A 16,358-nucleotide genomic window follows, 5' to 3' on the forward strand; every position below is an offset into this window, starting at 1 on the left:
GATTTCTTAAGATGCATTCGAGTATCTCAAGAAATCCCACCTGATCATGAATTTTCCCCTCTGATGCGAATTCGTGGAAAGTGTAAATTTTCTTATTTGAAAACATTTCACTCTTCACGTTTCCACCCTAGGGAGAAGGTTACGTTGATCGTGGGACCTCGATGAATCGATTCCTCCGCGGGATCGATCGTTCCCTCCGTGCTTCCTACGATTCTAACTTGTGGATAAAAGGGTGCAGGGGGCGCCACCATCGTCGTGGAAAGCGAGCTCGTGGTACGACTCAACGGTGGGTCGGCCGGATCGTTGCTCTCCAAGTAGTACAACTTTGCCGCTTTTTCCATCTCAACGATGAGTCCGTCAGCGTCATCGAACGTTACTTCGATGACAATCGGTCAGATGTTAAATACGTGCGAAGAGATTCACGGTTTGTTCTCGACGTTTTTGAGATGTATGATCGATCGCGTTGCGTTCCGGGTGAATTTCGGAGTACCGCCATTGTACGTGATAGCACATCATGCTCCCTCACACCGCGATCATGTGCGCGATAACAAACAAGAGATAAATAATCCGTTTGTACCGACGCGACTCGGATCGGTAGATATAACTACGGATTTCTCCGGAAATGTCCGATAATTAAAGTACACCGCAAACATGCGAGATGCTTTCATATGTTCGATATAACATACACGGTTTATCAGTTTGACGGGTCGAGTACATCCCTATGCCTCGGTTATGTAATGCCATTGGGTAACAATACGCGGGTAAGAGCCGTACTTTGAAAATATATAATTTCAAGTAGATAGCGTGTCGACTCGAATCGACTTGTCAGCACCATAGATAGACGTAACCGATCGGAATGATTTTCCCGTTCGTTTATCACGGATGTGTATGTTGTCGATCTCTACGTTTCCGTCGATCGATGGTAACTTGTAAGAGAAACGCGTCTCCTTGCAGACGAGGAAAGTATCGTTCGACGTGAAAGGCAAATCGACCGTTCGGACGAGCGTTCCGGAGGAAAATCAGTTTCTGACGATAGCAGCAGCTTTGCCGATTCTGCCGGGTGCACCTGTACCTCCGAAGCTATCCAAGCGTTCCTACAATTCATTCAGGTAATTATCGGATCGAGATCAAATATTAATATAATGCGAGGAGCGGCCAGTTTTTTTTCTTGTTCGATATAAATTGCACAAGGCACCCGTTCGTGTCCTGTAAATCGTGAATTCTCGGCATTGACAGTTCCACGGGAACCCAGTTTGAGATTGGACATGCAGAGGCTGGGGTATGCGACGTGGTCACGTTACAGTGGACAGGAGAAACGAGGACGGTCGTGGCATCGAGAACTCCCGCCGAACGGGAGAGAAATCCTGACAGGATATGCCTGGACAGGCGGGGTCTGACGACGTTTCCCAAGGTGATCGGGGAACCGAGATTGAGACTGATGTCGCTTCAGCACAACCTTCTCACGAGAATCGAGAGCTCGAACTTTTCCCAGCTGACGAAGCTTGTGTTTCTCGACTTGTACGATAATCAGGTGGAGAAAGTATGCGAGCTCGACCTTCTGGAGAACCTAAGGGTGCTGCTGATAGGGAAGAACAGAATAAGAAAGATTGAGGGTTTGAAGCAGCTTACCAAGCTGGAGGTTTTGGACCTGCATGGCAATCAGATTCAGCAGATCACCGGCTTGGAGGATCTGTCGTCGTTGAAAGTACTCAATTTAGCTGGGAATAGTATCAAAACTGTAGGCTGCAATGATTTTCAAGGGCTGGCGTCGCTGAAGGAGCTTAATCTGCGTCGGAATAAACTGAAGAGGCTGTTGGGATTCGGTGAGACGCCCCAATTGCAGAAATTGTATCTGAGTAACAATGACATTAATAAGTAAGTAGTATGTGAGGACGATCGTGCAGTCAGTGAGAGAAGTGTGATTTCTCGTAGCCATGTTTGATGCGTATCAAACGATCTTGGCGTTTTTCAGAGTCGAGGATATGGGTAGCCTTGCGAAAGCCTTGCAGATTAAAGAAATCACGATAGACGGCAATCCGGTGACTCTGAATTCCGACTACATCTCCTTTCTCGTGTCGTACCTGCCAAATCTTCAGCTCCTGTCGACGATGCAAATCAGCGAGCAGATTCGGAGAACGGCGATGGCTTGGAGATTCTCGAAGGAACAGTCCAATTCGGCGTTCCTCGACCTTAGCACGCAAGTTTGCATGAACGTACGTAGAGAGGAGGTGATATCGAACGCCAAGATAAATTGGGAACTTCTCAGATCCAGGAGCAAGGTCTCCGTTGACAATTCCACGAAAACGACGAGCAACGGCAGAGGCAGCGGTGTTGACACGCTGCACCATATGCAGAATCCGAATAAATTCAACACCGTGAAACCGAAGAGTCTGGACAAGAGCAAGGCGAAAGGCTTCGGCAGTTTAACGTCCATAAACGAGAACGTGGAGGCGAGGAAGATACATATAAAAAAGCGAAGCAGCTCCAGCGACAATTTCTTCAAATTGGAGGATACGTCAAGATCGTATCCTTTGGAATTCAAGCTGCCACCTATACTAGGCTCGATAGTGGACAGTTTAACGAACGACAGGTTCGAGGAGAGGTCATCGAAAGATAGCAAGGAAAACACCGGTAAAACGAAAACGCTCAGCGACATCGAGAGCACGTCGGGTAGCGATTTCGACAGTTCCGAGAGTCACGAGAGCTTGAAGAGCGGTCTGCGGTGTCACCTGTTTCCTCCCAACAGTTGCGGCTCGTCATCCGTAGATTACGACAAGTCCGCTACTGTTTGTAAGAAGGTCGCCACTGCGAAAGATACGTCGAGTCAGTCGCCGACCAGAACGGACAGTTTGCACGGTGAAGATAACGGGAAAGCAGGACAAGACAAGACGGCTCTCTCTACACGGAAGCCCTTGAAATACTGCGACACAGTGACAAGCGAGAACAAAAGCTTGAACAATAGATTGCTTCAGAACGTGAGGATATTCTATAACCAAGACGGACAGAGCGACTGTCAATCGAAATCAACCGTAAGCTCCTCCGGATATTGCTCTCTAAGTTCCAAGGCCAGTAGTTTAGACAGTTGTAAGTCATTGTTAAGCGATTCTAGCACTTCGTCGATGCCTAAGAATACCGTAGATCGCAAGCCACCGTACGATTGTGACAAAGAGAAAAGTAGAATTAAGAGCGCCCAGGTGAAGAAGGTAGTGTACTACAAGAGCAACAGAGCCGCGACGGCTCGAGCGAAGTTCAAAGCCCTCACTCCGCCGAGTCCGCCTCCGCAACAAGCAACGCCCAAGGAGAGAGAGCAGGGTAGGCCACTATTTTCAGTTCCTCCTTTACAACTTCGCGTTATTCGACCTTTAACACATTGCCCATCGATCGGCTAGATCTATCCTTGGCTGCGTTCGGCGAATACAACAGTCGAGTGGTCGACTTTTGAAAGATAGATGTTGATCGACAGACTTAAAAGTATCCTCCAATCATAGATAACAATAGGCTTGGGTAGTAATCAGTCAATTAAAAATTACGTCAGAGAAGTTCATAATTTTCACTTGAACTCGGGTAATTTTTAATTAGTTAATTCTTAGTAATATTAATATATACTCTAGTTATACTCTAGTAATATTAAACATACTTATAATTACCATAATTTAGAATGCAAAATTTTAGCTTATTAATATTTTTTTACGTAATCCATCAATATTAAACCCCCCCCCCCTTCCCCACCGAGATTTTTATAATATAAAATAAGAAAAATTAAAAATAATTTCAGAAGAATATTTTTGTTTTTTTTATTTCCTAGATAACATAACGTCCAAAATCGAAACATAAAAAGTCTTTCAGATGTCTTATATCCCAATTTTAGACGTTATATTGTCTGAGGTTGCTAGGTTGTTCTTGTTTGGAATCCTGAGTATAATAGTCGGTATTTTCTTATAATAGACTACTTTTCCTTTATTTAATATAAATTGAATGGACGATTAAAAAGCTAATTATACAAAAAAGCATACATACATGTATATGACTTTGCACAATTAATTTTTAACTTTAACAAATTAATATTAACTTAACTTTTAAGTTTTTGTTTAGATATAACTTTTAACTTAACTAAGCCAATTTGACAAAGACCATTAACTTTCAACTTAACTTGGTTGAGAATGAAAATTAATTTACCCAACTCTAGATGATAATTATTCAACGGATGTACAACCGTTGTGTTCTCTGAACGCAACCCTTTTGTCGATGATCGTCAATCGACCAATCAACTTAAACTTTTGACAATTCTGCAGAAAAAATGGTCTTTATTTTGAAATTTTACTATATTGATTCCTTGTCCCTTACAAACAAGTACTGATTAGCTGCATCAGTGACTGATGAATGTTTCAATTAACTGATGATGTTAGGTCAATTAACTAATAATTTTTTTTTTATTTGCACCAATTCGTGTCCAGTAACTTGTGATGTTCTATCAGTTACTGATAGAATATCATCAGTTAATTGGAACATTTATCATCAGTTAATTGGAACATTTATCAGTTACCGATGCACTTAATCCGTTTTTTTTTAAGGGATGTTGCAAGAATTATAAAAAATTCAGGTCAAGAGGTTACTGTGTACCGTTTTTACAAAATGTACAGTTTTCGAAGCCTGGTAAAGCGCAACTCGCGCGGTCGGCAATGTGTTAATACAGACAGTAACACAGATGTGACATAAGACGTTGTTCTTCTAGGCGGGGATTATTTAATAGAAATTGTTGGTCGATGCTTGAATATTTACGGTCAAGGCGCCTTGCGCTTTATAGACAGAACCTGGGACACGTCGAAGGCCCAGGACGTTAACGTCGTGAAATTCAATTATGTACAATTTAACGACGTGGCGAGGATTCTGAGCAAACTGAAAAACAGATTTCCGTACGCGGAACATTACGTGTTCAAAGAAACCAACATCAGTCTTCTCGGTCAGCTGAATGCTTTAGCTGAAGTACAGGGATTAACTAGCATACAGATAGACGCAGGCAATCCTATCGTGTCTAAGGATTGGAAGATGTATGCTATATTTCGATTAGCTCACTGGGGACTCACGATCATCAACGGCAAGGAGGTACGGATGTACTCTCAGATACTTGAGGACATTATTTCTATTTATTAATTCGTTATCGACTTTGGCATTCCCTTAACATTAAATGGGAATCAGACAATGTTAAATCATCACTTGCCGAAATTCACGTGAATCGATATTCTTGAAATTTCCAAGTAGGATATGTATCTCGTTTGTTATTATCCAGACAAGCCCTTTCCGCAGATAACAGCCGAGGAGGTCGAACTTGCGAACCAAGAATACGCAGGTCTCATAGATATAGTAACGTGTTCACTGCCAGATTCTTTATTGCAACCTTTGTTACAAAGACTTCATCTGGAAAAAGTGCAAAGACAAAGCGGGGAGCAAATTACTGCCAAACAATTCTTATTCAACTGTGACCTGGCGCTCAGAAGTGTCGTCGCCAAGGAAGCGTTGCAATGGAGAAAGGGAAGCGTGACGCAGGTAACAAAGTGAAGACGAATACGACTTTTTATTATTTTCTTATCCGTAAATCCTTCGTAAATTAAAGTATATACTTGTTTGAAATCGACAACGTAAAGGGATGAATTTCTAACCGGGGCGTATTTCTCTAACTTGTTTATAGGAAGATCTCATTTGGAGACACAAGGGAAAAGTACACTTGCTGAATCTAATCAGTCTCACTGTAAGCGCCATACAGAAGTTACAGATTCTGGAGAAACAGTGGCCGAGTGTTCTGTACGAAATCATTCATAACACTCTGTCCGATTTCTCCGAGATGGATGCGTACATGAAACGTTGCAGCAAAACGCTCGAGAGCGACAAGTAACATCATTTTATTCTCTTTTTATTTACGATGCGATGTCATTAGAGCGTCACGCGGAAGCGTGTCACGTTCGGATTTGCAGCATTAACGTGTACGAAAGAGAGAGAGAGAGAGAGAGAGAGAGAGAGAGAGAGAGAGGGGGGGGGGGGGTAAAGTGCATTTACAACAGGGACGATTTTATGTGCGCACGTGTGTATGTATGCGTTATGTTATAAATATATTGAATATATATTTGCTAGTTGGTGAATAGAACAATAAATTCTATATAAATATTGTTAACAGGTTTTTTTTTAATGTATATAGCCATTAAAATGTATTGTACATTATTGCAATATACAAAGAGTCGATTGATACACGGATTCGCGTTTCTACGAAACAATCTGCAGAACATTTATAAAAATTCTCATTTAATCAAGTGTTTCGATCAACGTATAAGATTATTTATCATACATCACGATCGAACGACAGAGACATACGGAGGACGTCATTTCGTACCGATGATAGATTCTACGCTGAAGGAGATCGGTGTTTTCTTTTCTAAACGCGACTCGTTGTTTGTAGTAGCGCAACCCCGCGAGTCCGGCCGGGTAGAGATAAAATTGTTCAGGTCGTCGTTCGTTATATACGACTGCGCCACTTCGTTGAACCACGGGATCGTCGGATACGCAGAATGGTAAGATTGCACTTTCAACGTGGACTCAGCCTCTTGCTTTTGATTGCATCCGAGCGACGATAAAGTACTTAACAAACGCGGATGCGGCGACACTGAAATGTGGGAAAAGGATTTTTTGCAAATAAGATCTCATATAATCTCATTTTTTTCTGTACACATATATATACACTTACATCGATACGTTAGAGGCACCCATAAATAATCAAGTGTTTCAAAATAAAACATTCGAAAGTCAAATTATTTTTATTTTTCAACAATGATATAATTAGACGAAAAATGTATCAGAAGAGCTTTTAGTTTTTAAGTAATAATATAATAAGTTAAATATCTTCCTTAAATAATATATTAAGGGAACATTATTTATTATGCAAAAAGTGAGGCTATTGAAAAAAAGAAAGAAATGAATGCCTGGAATATGATAACCAAACCGTTGCTGTTAAAGCATGACAAATTTATTGAATTCACTTTACAAAAACGTTTAGGTCTATTGCAGACTATCCTCGGTTTAATTAAAAGGAACAGAAATGCCAAAAGTCAATATATCATAAATTTCGTCAAATCTTAAACAGTATGGAATCTTATCGCAAATCCAAGCAGAAGACGCAATAACTATTACCATCTTGAATATCTTCGGCAAATAAAAATATTTTATTAACGACTAGACGAAGATGAAAAAAGCTAATATTTACAGAAGGTGTTCGGGGTGATGAGGTTGGTGTGAATGCAATTTCCGTTACATAAATTTGCCTTCCATTCTCATGCTTCGGAAATATTCAAGGTGGTAATTGATTATTGCCTGTGCACCATATGGTTCAACTAGAAACTACGAGGCCAAGTGTAAATTGTGACTTGTGTTATGAATTTGTGCAAGTTGGCGGGTACGTTTTCTTCCGAGGAAATAAAGAAACTTGTGATAGTGATTTAGACGAAATACATTGCAAATCAAAGGAATTACATTGGAGAGCAAAGAGCTCACAAATTTTCTACCGCCCTTATAATAAACTTTATAGCTAGAGTGCGGATAATTACCCAGACAGCATATAATATTTATAAAATGTTCCAAAAATATAAATATGAAATATTTGGTAAATATCCAAATGTCCGGAAAAGTCAGGCATGAGAAGGATTATGATAAACATTCGAGAATATTTTCCAGAAATAATGAAAACACGCATTTACTTAAGCGAAGTCACGTCCTTATTTTATGAGAAATATTCTTCACAGATCTTTGCGAATATTTATCGTAATCTTTCTCGTGCCTGATTTTCCCGGGCGTTTGAATATTCGCCAAAATATTTAATATCGATATTTCTTAAACACAGATTCACATCAACATTCTGCGCTGGGTGTTGACTTACTCTCGTGATAAAAACAACTCTTACAAATACTTGATTACTTGCGGGACACCTCGGAATACATCTGCTTTTAATTCGCAGGTAGTACTCACACGCACCAGGTAGACTGTGTATGGCGTTCAATCCGTAGAAGCCCTGCGTCACGCTGATGCTCGTCTGCGTGAAATGCAGATGATGCCTCTGGAAGTTCTTGGATCTCCTGGGGCAGACCGCGTCGGACTCGTCGTACTTGCCCTTAGCGTAGTAAGGGCTGACGGTGTTGTCCGTCGGCGAGGATTTGTTCGCCGAGGACAGCAGATTGTCGCTCTGCGCCTGCTGCTGCCTGCGTAGAGCGACTTGCGCCGCCATCACTCGCTGCCTCTCGACGACCAAGAGACAGCACGGGCACCGGCAGTCCTTCCACGCGCAGGACCTCTTGTGGCCCTTCAGCCCGGATATCACACCGTGGTTCCGGCATCTCGCGCACTTCGGGCTTCTCAGCCGTTGCTCCATGCCCGGGTTCAGCCGACTCCCGGTGCCCCCGCCGTCGGTTTTCATCTCGGTCTCTGCGCGTTACTCACCGTCGAGCCACATCGCGGCCCCGGCCGCTTCTCTGCACAGTTAACATAAGTTTTCGGTTAGAAAGGTCGAGCTTACGGCGATGATCCGCGGTCATCGATCGATTTCGTCTGTCTTCGACGGGCGATCGAAGTCGTGAGGGGGGTTTCGTTTCAAAATGTCTCGTGAGATCCCCTCGGGTTGGAAAACGGCATTACTCCCGTGCAAATCGCACGGAAGTACACGGAAAAGGAACAATCTCGTCGGTGCGACTGAACTTTCCGTCGCTCGGGGATTTCATTAAAATTCGGAACGGAAATATTCCTGCAGGAGGTTTTCTACACGGTGACAAATATTTCGTACTTCCGTTTTGTTGAAATCGGTCGTTCGTCAAAGTTTCGTGTTGAATTCTCAGCATAGCCGTGTGTTAATTTGATATATATTGATTGGGGCGTTTGAAGATTTTGCGCAGAATTGATATTCAACGTCCTTTTGGGTTGAAGTAAACAATTTATATGTGAGTGTACGTTTGACACGAAGATTGCGTAGCTTTAGGGTGATTTTTCCTCGGTAAGACAGTTAACATCTGTTTAATTTTTTATCACTTCTTAACGTATTCTCACCTCATGTTAAATCAACACGAAGATTTGAGCGAGCCGTTTGGGACGTATGAAATGTGTGAAATTTAATCCCAAAATTTTCTCACCGCGTACTCAGCCAATTGTGTCGAGCAGTCACGTTCAGCGGAACGTTTATTTTGCAACTGTTGGAAGTTTTCTGAACCGAGATTGTATTATTCTTTCAGATCAAGAGGAATAATCTCAATGCAGAAAAGTCCCAGCGGTTGTAAAATAAACATTCTGCCAGACGTGGCCATTAGAACTCGGTTGAGAGACGGCTGAGAACACAGCAAAAGATTTTGCGTTAAATTTCACACATTTCACACGTCCCGAGTACTCCAATTTTTGTGATTGATTTAACACTCAAACATGCGGTCAACGCTGAATTCGTTCACACGAATGTTCTCAGTCGCGGTAACAGAGATGTCACTTCATCTCGCCGCCGAGTTTTCACCTGATCCTTGGTTCCGTTGCGGGAACTGAATTCTTTTTTCCGTGTACCTTCGAGAATGCGATAGATACAGATTTACAGATCTCGTTCACACTACGAGCGCCGAGAAATCGTCGCTTCGCTTCCCGAGCGACACCGTGAACTCTGCCCACCGATGATCAGTTCCGCACACCTTTTACCGCCTTTTATCGGAGAAATCACTCCCCGGGAATGTTTCTCTCTCCGTGCTCGAACTATGTAACTATGTATACAACTAAATATACACAGAAAAGAAATAGTCTTGAATCAAGAACAGATAGACAGATATATAAGCGAGAATATTATAATACTCTCGGGAGACTTTTGGTCTTCAATTGAGCTCAAGTCCCCTAGGGACGTCCCGAGGATGTCCTGAGGACGTCTACGGGACGTCCATAGGATATCGTGCGCCGTTTTAATACGAATTCAATCGGATCAAAGCTAAAGATCCTCGGAGAAAACGAATAACATTTATTCTCTCAGCTTGAGACTGATTTTCTTTCTGCGTATTTACCCTTTCGAGACACGCGAGAACTTTCGTCAAGGGCTGCCGAGATCGCGGGCGAGATCACACGCGCGACTTCCTCATTCGGACGGCACCGCTCGCTTCCGTCCGGACGCTTCTCGGACGCGCCGACTGGATTGCCGCGATACGTCTCACTCCGCCGGAGATATATACTTGTAGAAAATACTTCTTGTCGTTCGCGCGAAGGAGGTGTCGTTCCATCCTCCTACCGATTCGAAATGGTATTTTTAGAAGGCCGACGCGCCGCCATTGGCCCGACAGCCCGGGAAACTCCGCCGCTCTCGCCGGCTGCGGGCCAATCGTTCGCGCCGCTTCTCTTCCCCGCTTGGTCCTTCTTATGCGAGCAGTTTGTAACTCCTCGGCGGAAAAATGTTTCGTTAACCGGCTGGCTCGTTTGATTACAGTTCGCATGGAAACGCAGAAGCGACGATGCGTCGTCGCCGGACGCGCGCGCGCGCGCGAGAGAAAGAGGGGAGGCTGACGAGGCGCGCGAAACAAAGCGAATGAATTTCCAACTCTTCTCCGCTTCTCGACTTCTTCCAACCATCCCTCGGTGCTGCCTTCGAATCCCGTCGAGTACTTCCCACTTGAATTTCCCCTGTGAAACAGGCGCAGACGTGATATTCTTTCGGGAAGACGATATCGGATGTACGCGCAGGATGTTAACCAGGTGGTCGTCGAGGGGGAGAGAGAGAGAGAGAGAGAGAGAGAGAGAGACTCCACGGTGGAAGTCCACGGTGCCACTCATACGTTAAGAAAACATACTCGAAACTAATATTAACTGTGTGTTGGCAACATCCGAGAGGATCGTATTAACGAGCTCTTAGAGCAAGATCACAGAAAGAATGCCATATGGTTGCAGCTGCCGGCGCATAACGTTGTTAGTAGAGCGAGATTGTCTGTCTTCTATTTTTGCGGTGCACAACACGACGCGTGTGCACCGGGGGGCCGCGAAAGAGATCGCGCCTATCGTATCGGCCGCAAGACCAACGGCTAATCGTCGTCCTCTCTCTCTCTCTCTCACTCTCTCTCTCTTTCTCTCTCGGCGATGTTAACGATTCGTTTCTCTCTCAACGGAATCTCGACCCTTTGAGTCGCGGGCTTCTTTTTCTCTTCATTTTAGAATTTTAGTGTCATTTCAACGGAGGCGCCGGACGGGTGTAAGTAGTGTTTCAAAAGTCCGATCTGAAACCCGCACTTCCGGCAGGAAATGAGCCGAAAAATTGTATTCTGAGGAATTGGAAAGCGTGTTGACGAAGAGACGGGGAGAGATGTTTTTTTTCCAAGTAAATTTATTCCGTAGCTAAATAAAACGTTCTATCGGCGCGGATAGGTGAATCAAGATGTTTCGATTTTTAGAGACGCCTATATAAATCCTTGAGAATACACCGGGAAGAATTCGAAGGATCTCAACAGGATTCTCTCGTCGGGGGCGAGAATTTCAACCGGGATCTTAACCGAGACCGACGACGCCCGATTGTTCGATGTTTCGGCTTCTGTAATCTTCTCCGGTCTATTCCATCCGGCGACACGCGTGTTTCCGCGGGCCTTTTTTCAGCTTTCCCAAAGTCGCGCGGTTAGACGAGTTTAAATTTACACGTGCCGGTGGGCACGCGTGACACGTACCGAGGAATTCATCCTAATGAGCGTGGAACGAAGGGATGTCATCTCGGGACGCATCTTTTTCTCGCTCCTGGGCGCCTCCGCCCGAGGGTGTTGTCAAGACGGCAAATATGTCGACAGGTCATTCAACATCTTCCTCGCTTTAGTCGCGCTGGAGATCCACGACGGAGCCGATGTCATGTATCTTCGGATACTCGGATCGACGAGACCGTTTTACACTTATCCGTTCGGAACGAAACATCGGTCGAGCGAAGTCACTTCTGCTCTCTCAGCGCGAGAGCGGAATAGCCGGGGCATTTTTTCCTACGAGTACTAACGATGTTAAGGAGGATGTCGAGCGTTTGACCGAATATAAAATATAAATTTGTATATGTAATACGTAAGTTTTAATCGAGCCAATAATACACTGAAGTAAACATTGCTGTGTTCAAGTAAATATTTGTTAAGGAGTATCGGAGTAGTTTATTTTATTTGGATTAAGTAAATATTACTTGGACGTAGTACTTTTTCTCTCTTTCAGCGTACTACATTCAAGTAACATTTACCCGATCCAAATCAAATAAACTACTCTGATATTTCTCACAGCAAATATTTACTCGAACGTAGCAAGTTTCTTTTCAGTGCGTAACAGAATTTCAATGATCCTTACCGTATCGTTTCCGAGATATTCAATTATAAACTCACACAGCGCAAGTATATGTAGAAACTTCATAGTATAACAAACTTCTAATTTGACATATTTATATATAAAATATAGAAGTTTGATCAATTCTGTTGCGATAATAAAATGAACATTTAAGCATACTTTAATGAAGTATTACATAAATTTACCGTCAGATTGAAGAGAAATTTACATCCTTCGATGAGAACATTCCTGAGATCGACAATATACAAATTGAAATATTATAACATCATATATCATGAGAAGAGTTAACGCCGGATTTGAAATAATTTCGTACAATGCCATTTTTATATTTATTTCTATACTTATTTTATATTTCAACATAGCACTTTTGCATTTTCAATTCAAATTAAATTAAACTGATCATTTACCAAATATAGTAACATGTTAATTAACAAACTCACATCTAATTTTTTAGTTCAATCTGAATATCTTATTTGAATTTTGTCTCAACTCAATAAGCGGGAAATCATTAACACAACGTTATTACAATGATATTTTATAATATACAATGTTTTCAAATATATATTTGACCCAAATATTAAAAATAATATTTTTACATTATGATTTTAATATTTAAAAATATTATATTATCAAATAACAGTATAAAAACACTTATAAAATATTGCCAAATATTTATAAGATCCACATAAAATCATTCTTTCGAAAGGCTTATTCAATGTTTCTCGCTCACTGGAAAATAAGACATTCCGACCTCAGTTTAGTCAGATATGAGTTTCAATTTTGGAATCGCACGATACACGTGACATTGTCTTCACAATCGCGACTCTACCGAAAAATGCACACCTCGCTAGAATCTAATTATCTCACTTGGGAGAAGTTTCAAGCAACCACCATTGATCATCGAGCCTAAAATGTCAATAGCTTCATCCGAGTATCGAATTGTATCGAACGAGCTGGACTGTCAATTTGCTCGTTCAGCGTATCAGTGATGTGTGACTGCACGTGTGACTTCGCTTGGTATCTGGGGAAGTTCATCGTCGGGTTCACCGGGATGCTGTTTCTTTACGTGGGCTTCCTGAGAGAAAAGTGAGCGACCTCAACATATGGGCCAAATCAAAACGACGTCAGGAATATAATGCTGTTTTTGCCCGGCAGTAAGAAAAGTTGTGTATGCGGGCCGAGAATGAGAGAATTACTGAGGCAGAAAAGCGAAAAGTGAGTCAGACTGATCATGCACGCGCGTCTTCCTCCGGAGGTCTCGCTTCGGTAGAACTCGTCGCTTTATTTCTCGCGGAGTTGGACGCGCGGAAAAGGATTGCTCTTTCTATGACCGGTGACACTGTAATTACTGCGTTATCAACGATATTAATAACACGCATTTCCATATGTTAGACGACCAGACAGATGTGAGTGCGGGAAAGGGTAAGTCAATGAGATTTCTCAACAGTCCGTTTCATCTCAAACTATTCGTAACAATGATGTAAGCTTGCCTCTCTCGGATCTGAAAAAAACTTTAATGAAATAAGGAAATATAGATCGAAGTGTGTATTTTATCTATATTTGAAATCAATCTTCTCTTAATGTCAGATAAAACCATATGTGTGCGTAAGATACTTTATAGGTAAGATTATGTTTTATCTTTATTAAGATAAATCTCAAACTGTTCATAACGATGATACGAGCTTTGCTTTCTAATTTCTAATCTCGAAAAATGTTAATGAAATAAGAAAATATAGATAAAATTATGTATTTTATCCATATTTAAGATAAATTTCTCTTTTAATATAGGATAAAAATATGTGTGTAAGATATTCGAGATGAAATTATACATATAACTTAACTGTAAAACTGTAGGTCCCATATACTTGTGTGTAAAATCTGCGTGCGTACCACAAGTATATGCGTGTGAGAATTGGAAGATGTGAAAGATGTTAAAAACCGATATACATACGTATGTATATATATAACATTTACTTTTGCATTGCAGGAGGGAAAACAAACGTTATCCATGCGGATGTAATAAGCCGACGCAACCGTGAGTCCATCGTCTTCCAGTTAACATTGAATCGAGCAATTGCAATTAAAACACATAAATACGTTCAATTATTAATATAATCCATCGATGTAAAAATCTCGTCAATTAAATGTCACAATTCTTCACCTTCCCAGGGCGCAGGACGATGACGCAATACCGACGGCTGCAATTGAACGTATTTGTGCGGAAACTTGTTGCACACGAAGAAATTCATATTGAAGAAGAAATATAACAATGTGAAAACTTCACCACAAATTCCCTAAGTTAAACTAACTTTCGTCAGAGTAAATATTTTTACGGACCATTTAATCGCTACTGATGACACACACACACACACACACACACACCAAAGAATAATTGCAAACATATCTCGAGAAACAAATTACGAAACAAGACGCGAGATCACTCGAAGATGCCGAATGACGAAAGTTTCGTTCCCGCATCGACGATACAGAAATGTTTAACACTTTTCTTCGATAAGTCGCGTGAAATGCAAAATGCATTTCGCATTGCGGCAAAAATTCCGGGGTCGTATTCGGGTCCTCGATTTCGAAAGGAACCGAAAGAGAAACAAGTAACGGGTGCATCATTCTTTCGACGTGTACGTCTCGATGATATCGTAGCTGGATTGAGTTTCCATGATTATGATGCGTGTCTCAATTAGCGATCCGCTACGAATCTGACGACTCGCACGCGTCGACGCTATCCGCGAGACGATCGCGCTGACGCATTAACAGAAGGCGGAATGACGTTACGTATAATCGCGGGGTGCGATAAACGACAGTTACGAGTAACCATGTATAATTGGCAACCGGTGAGTTGGCTACTAGATTCTATGAATAAATTGGACGTACCGCAAAGAGTGACACGCCTGGTCAGACGCTCCGAAAATCTGAAACTCGATTAATACGCGTCCCATCTGTAGGTGAAGAGTCTATAAGTAGATCTCTCGCGCGGGCAGAACGTCAGTCATATTCGTATATTATTTATACTGACCTGGTAGAGAGACGAGACATCTCCTCTTTGCTAACGAGATGGCCGCTCTCTCGACCTAACCGATGCGTGTACAATACGTAATATATTCGAGATCGCGCGTCGAGTCAGTGAGATTTTCCCCCTGCCGGCGCGATATTCATCGATCAACCGATAATAAAGTGTTCGTACACACAAGGTGAGGTGTATGAAACACTTCACAAATGAATACCGGAAATATTGATGACAGATAAAAATTTGTATCAATCGGACACGGGAAGAAATGACTATGTATATATATTTTGTTTCTACATGCCCATGTATAATCATATATAATTATATATGTCCCACACATAAAAAAATGCTGTTCTAATAATGAATATAACTGAAGCAAATGTTATGTTTATAGCTGCTCACGATGTAAATATTCAATCGAATCGAGCTATTTTCTCCGTTTTTCACTCAACAGTATTTTTATTTAGTGTGGACGTATATATAATTATATATAAATTGTATATGTAGCCATATATAGAGAAAATTCATATATTAAAATCATATCTAATTTTATATGTGATTATATATAGAAATTTTTCCTCAGGAAGTTCGAATGCTTCAACGTTCGTTTATTTCGGACGTGTTTATTTTCTCTCTGCATGAATATATCAAGGATTGAATTCGTTCCGATATGCATTACAATATATTGCATGAAAAATATATATAGTTCAATTACAAAACACTTGATGACTTTGAAATATTCTTGACACAATCATATATAGAGCGAAATAAATATATCCAAAAGATGCAACCCTTAAGACTTGAACTTTGCCCGATAAAATTTCTCGTTCCGTCGTCAATATTTTTTGAGAATCATTTTCGAGATCCACTTGTCGCGTTTTACGTGACTCATTCTGTATCCATTCACGTTAGTTGACTTCTCCTTTCGACAGAAGTACTCATTTCTGCTGAAGCCTGACTCGACGACGAATATGTCGGTAAAGTATAATTCTTCATTTTG

The 16,358-nt window shown here is 41.6% G+C and overlaps 3 protein-coding genes across 7 annotated transcripts; 2 read left to right on the forward strand and 1 right to left on the reverse strand.

The window, feature by feature from the left end:
- Positions 1–225: 225 nt before the first annotated feature.
- Positions 226–6,106, forward strand: LOC106743188 (leucine-rich repeat-containing protein 49). Of its 2 annotated transcripts, none has more exons than XM_014616781.1 (7): positions 226–497; positions 955–1,109; positions 1,237–1,875; positions 1,973–3,312; positions 4,733–5,103; positions 5,305–5,544; positions 5,687–6,106. In XM_014616781.1, the coding sequence occupies exons 1-7, from the start codon at positions 447–449 to the stop codon at positions 5,888–5,890; spliced, it is 3,000 nt and encodes a 999-aa protein (XP_014472267.1). In that variant the 5' UTR covers positions 226–446; the 3' UTR covers positions 5,891–6,106. The 2 variants fall into 2 exon arrangements, with proteins under 2 accessions (XP_014472267.1, XP_014472276.1); XM_014616790.1 differs by having other exon boundaries at positions 431–761.
- Positions 6,107–6,157: 51 nt separating this feature from the next.
- LOC106743195 (doublesex- and mab-3-related transcription factor 1B-like) lies at positions 6,158–10,326 on the reverse strand. 4 transcript variants are annotated; one of them, XM_014616814.1, is made up of 4 exons: positions 10,056–10,326; positions 9,574–9,776; positions 8,008–8,507; positions 6,158–6,652 (listed from the first exon to the last, which is right to left on the reverse strand). In XM_014616814.1, the coding sequence occupies exons 3-4, from the start codon at positions 8,450–8,452 to the stop codon at positions 6,372–6,374; spliced, it is 726 nt and encodes a 241-aa protein (XP_014472300.1). In that variant the 5' UTR covers positions 8,453–8,507; positions 9,574–9,776; positions 10,056–10,326; the 3' UTR covers positions 6,158–6,371. The 4 variants fall into 4 exon arrangements, with proteins under 4 accessions (XP_014472300.1, XP_014472310.1, XP_014472290.1 ...); XM_014616824.1 differs by having other exon boundaries at positions 9,527–9,776; XM_014616804.1 differs by lacking the exon at positions 9,574–9,776 and having other exon boundaries at positions 10,056–10,323.
- Positions 10,327–13,031: 2,705 nt separating this feature from the next.
- Positions 13,032–14,375, forward strand: LOC106742228. Its single transcript, XM_014614977.1, has 4 exons — positions 13,032–13,422; positions 13,492–13,551; positions 13,729–13,758; positions 14,324–14,375. Exons 1-4 carry the CDS (start codon positions 13,325–13,327, stop codon positions 14,373–14,375), a joined length of 240 nt encoding a protein of 79 aa, XP_014470463.1. The 5' UTR covers positions 13,032–13,324.
- Positions 14,376–16,358: the final 1,983 nt, after the last annotated feature.

The sequence above is a fragment of the Dinoponera quadriceps genome, unplaced genomic scaffold, assembly GCF_001313825.1.
Source record: "Dinoponera quadriceps isolate SergipeBrazil2010 unplaced genomic scaffold, ASM131382v1 scaffold3, whole genome shotgun sequence".
Classification (NCBI taxonomy): Eukaryota; Metazoa; Arthropoda; class Insecta; order Hymenoptera; family Formicidae; genus Dinoponera; species Dinoponera quadriceps.

What these genes read in the sequence shown, in the direction of transcription:
- LOC106743188 (XM_014616790.1), top strand. Translation starts at nt 669, where the DNA reads ATGTTCGATATAACATACACGGTTTATCAGTTTGACGGGTCGAGTACA. An exon ending in GCCCAAGGAGAGAGAGCAGG is followed by an intron (nt 3,313 to 4,732) that starts GTAGGCCACTAT and finishes TTGTTCTTCTAG; the next exon opens with GCGGGGATTATTTAATAGAA. An exon ending in GAAAGGGAAGCGTGACGCAG is followed by an intron (nt 5,545 to 5,686) that starts GTAACAAAGTGA and finishes ACTTGTTTATAG; the next exon opens with GAAGATCTCATTTGGAGACA.
- LOC106743195 (XM_014616814.1), bottom strand. Translation starts at nt 8,452, where the DNA reads ATGAAAACCGACGGCGGGGGCACCGGGAGTCGGCTGAACCCGGGCATG. An exon ending in ACACAGTCTACCTGGTGCGT is followed by an intron (nt 6,653 to 8,007) that starts GTGAGTACTACC and finishes CCCACATTTCAG; the next exon opens with TGTCGCCGCATCCGCGTTTG.
- LOC106742228 (XM_014614977.1), top strand. Translation starts at nt 13,325, where the DNA reads ATGTGTGACTGCACGTGTGACTTCGCTTGGTATCTGGGGAAGTTCATC. An exon ending in GTGGGCTTCCTGAGAGAAAA is followed by an intron (nt 13,423 to 13,491) that starts GTGAGCGACCTC and finishes TTTGCCCGGCAG; the next exon opens with TAAGAAAAGTTGTGTATGCG. An exon ending in CTGAGGCAGAAAAGCGAAAA is followed by an intron (nt 13,552 to 13,728) that starts GTGAGTCAGACT and finishes TCCATATGTTAG; the next exon opens with ACGACCAGACAGATGTGAGT.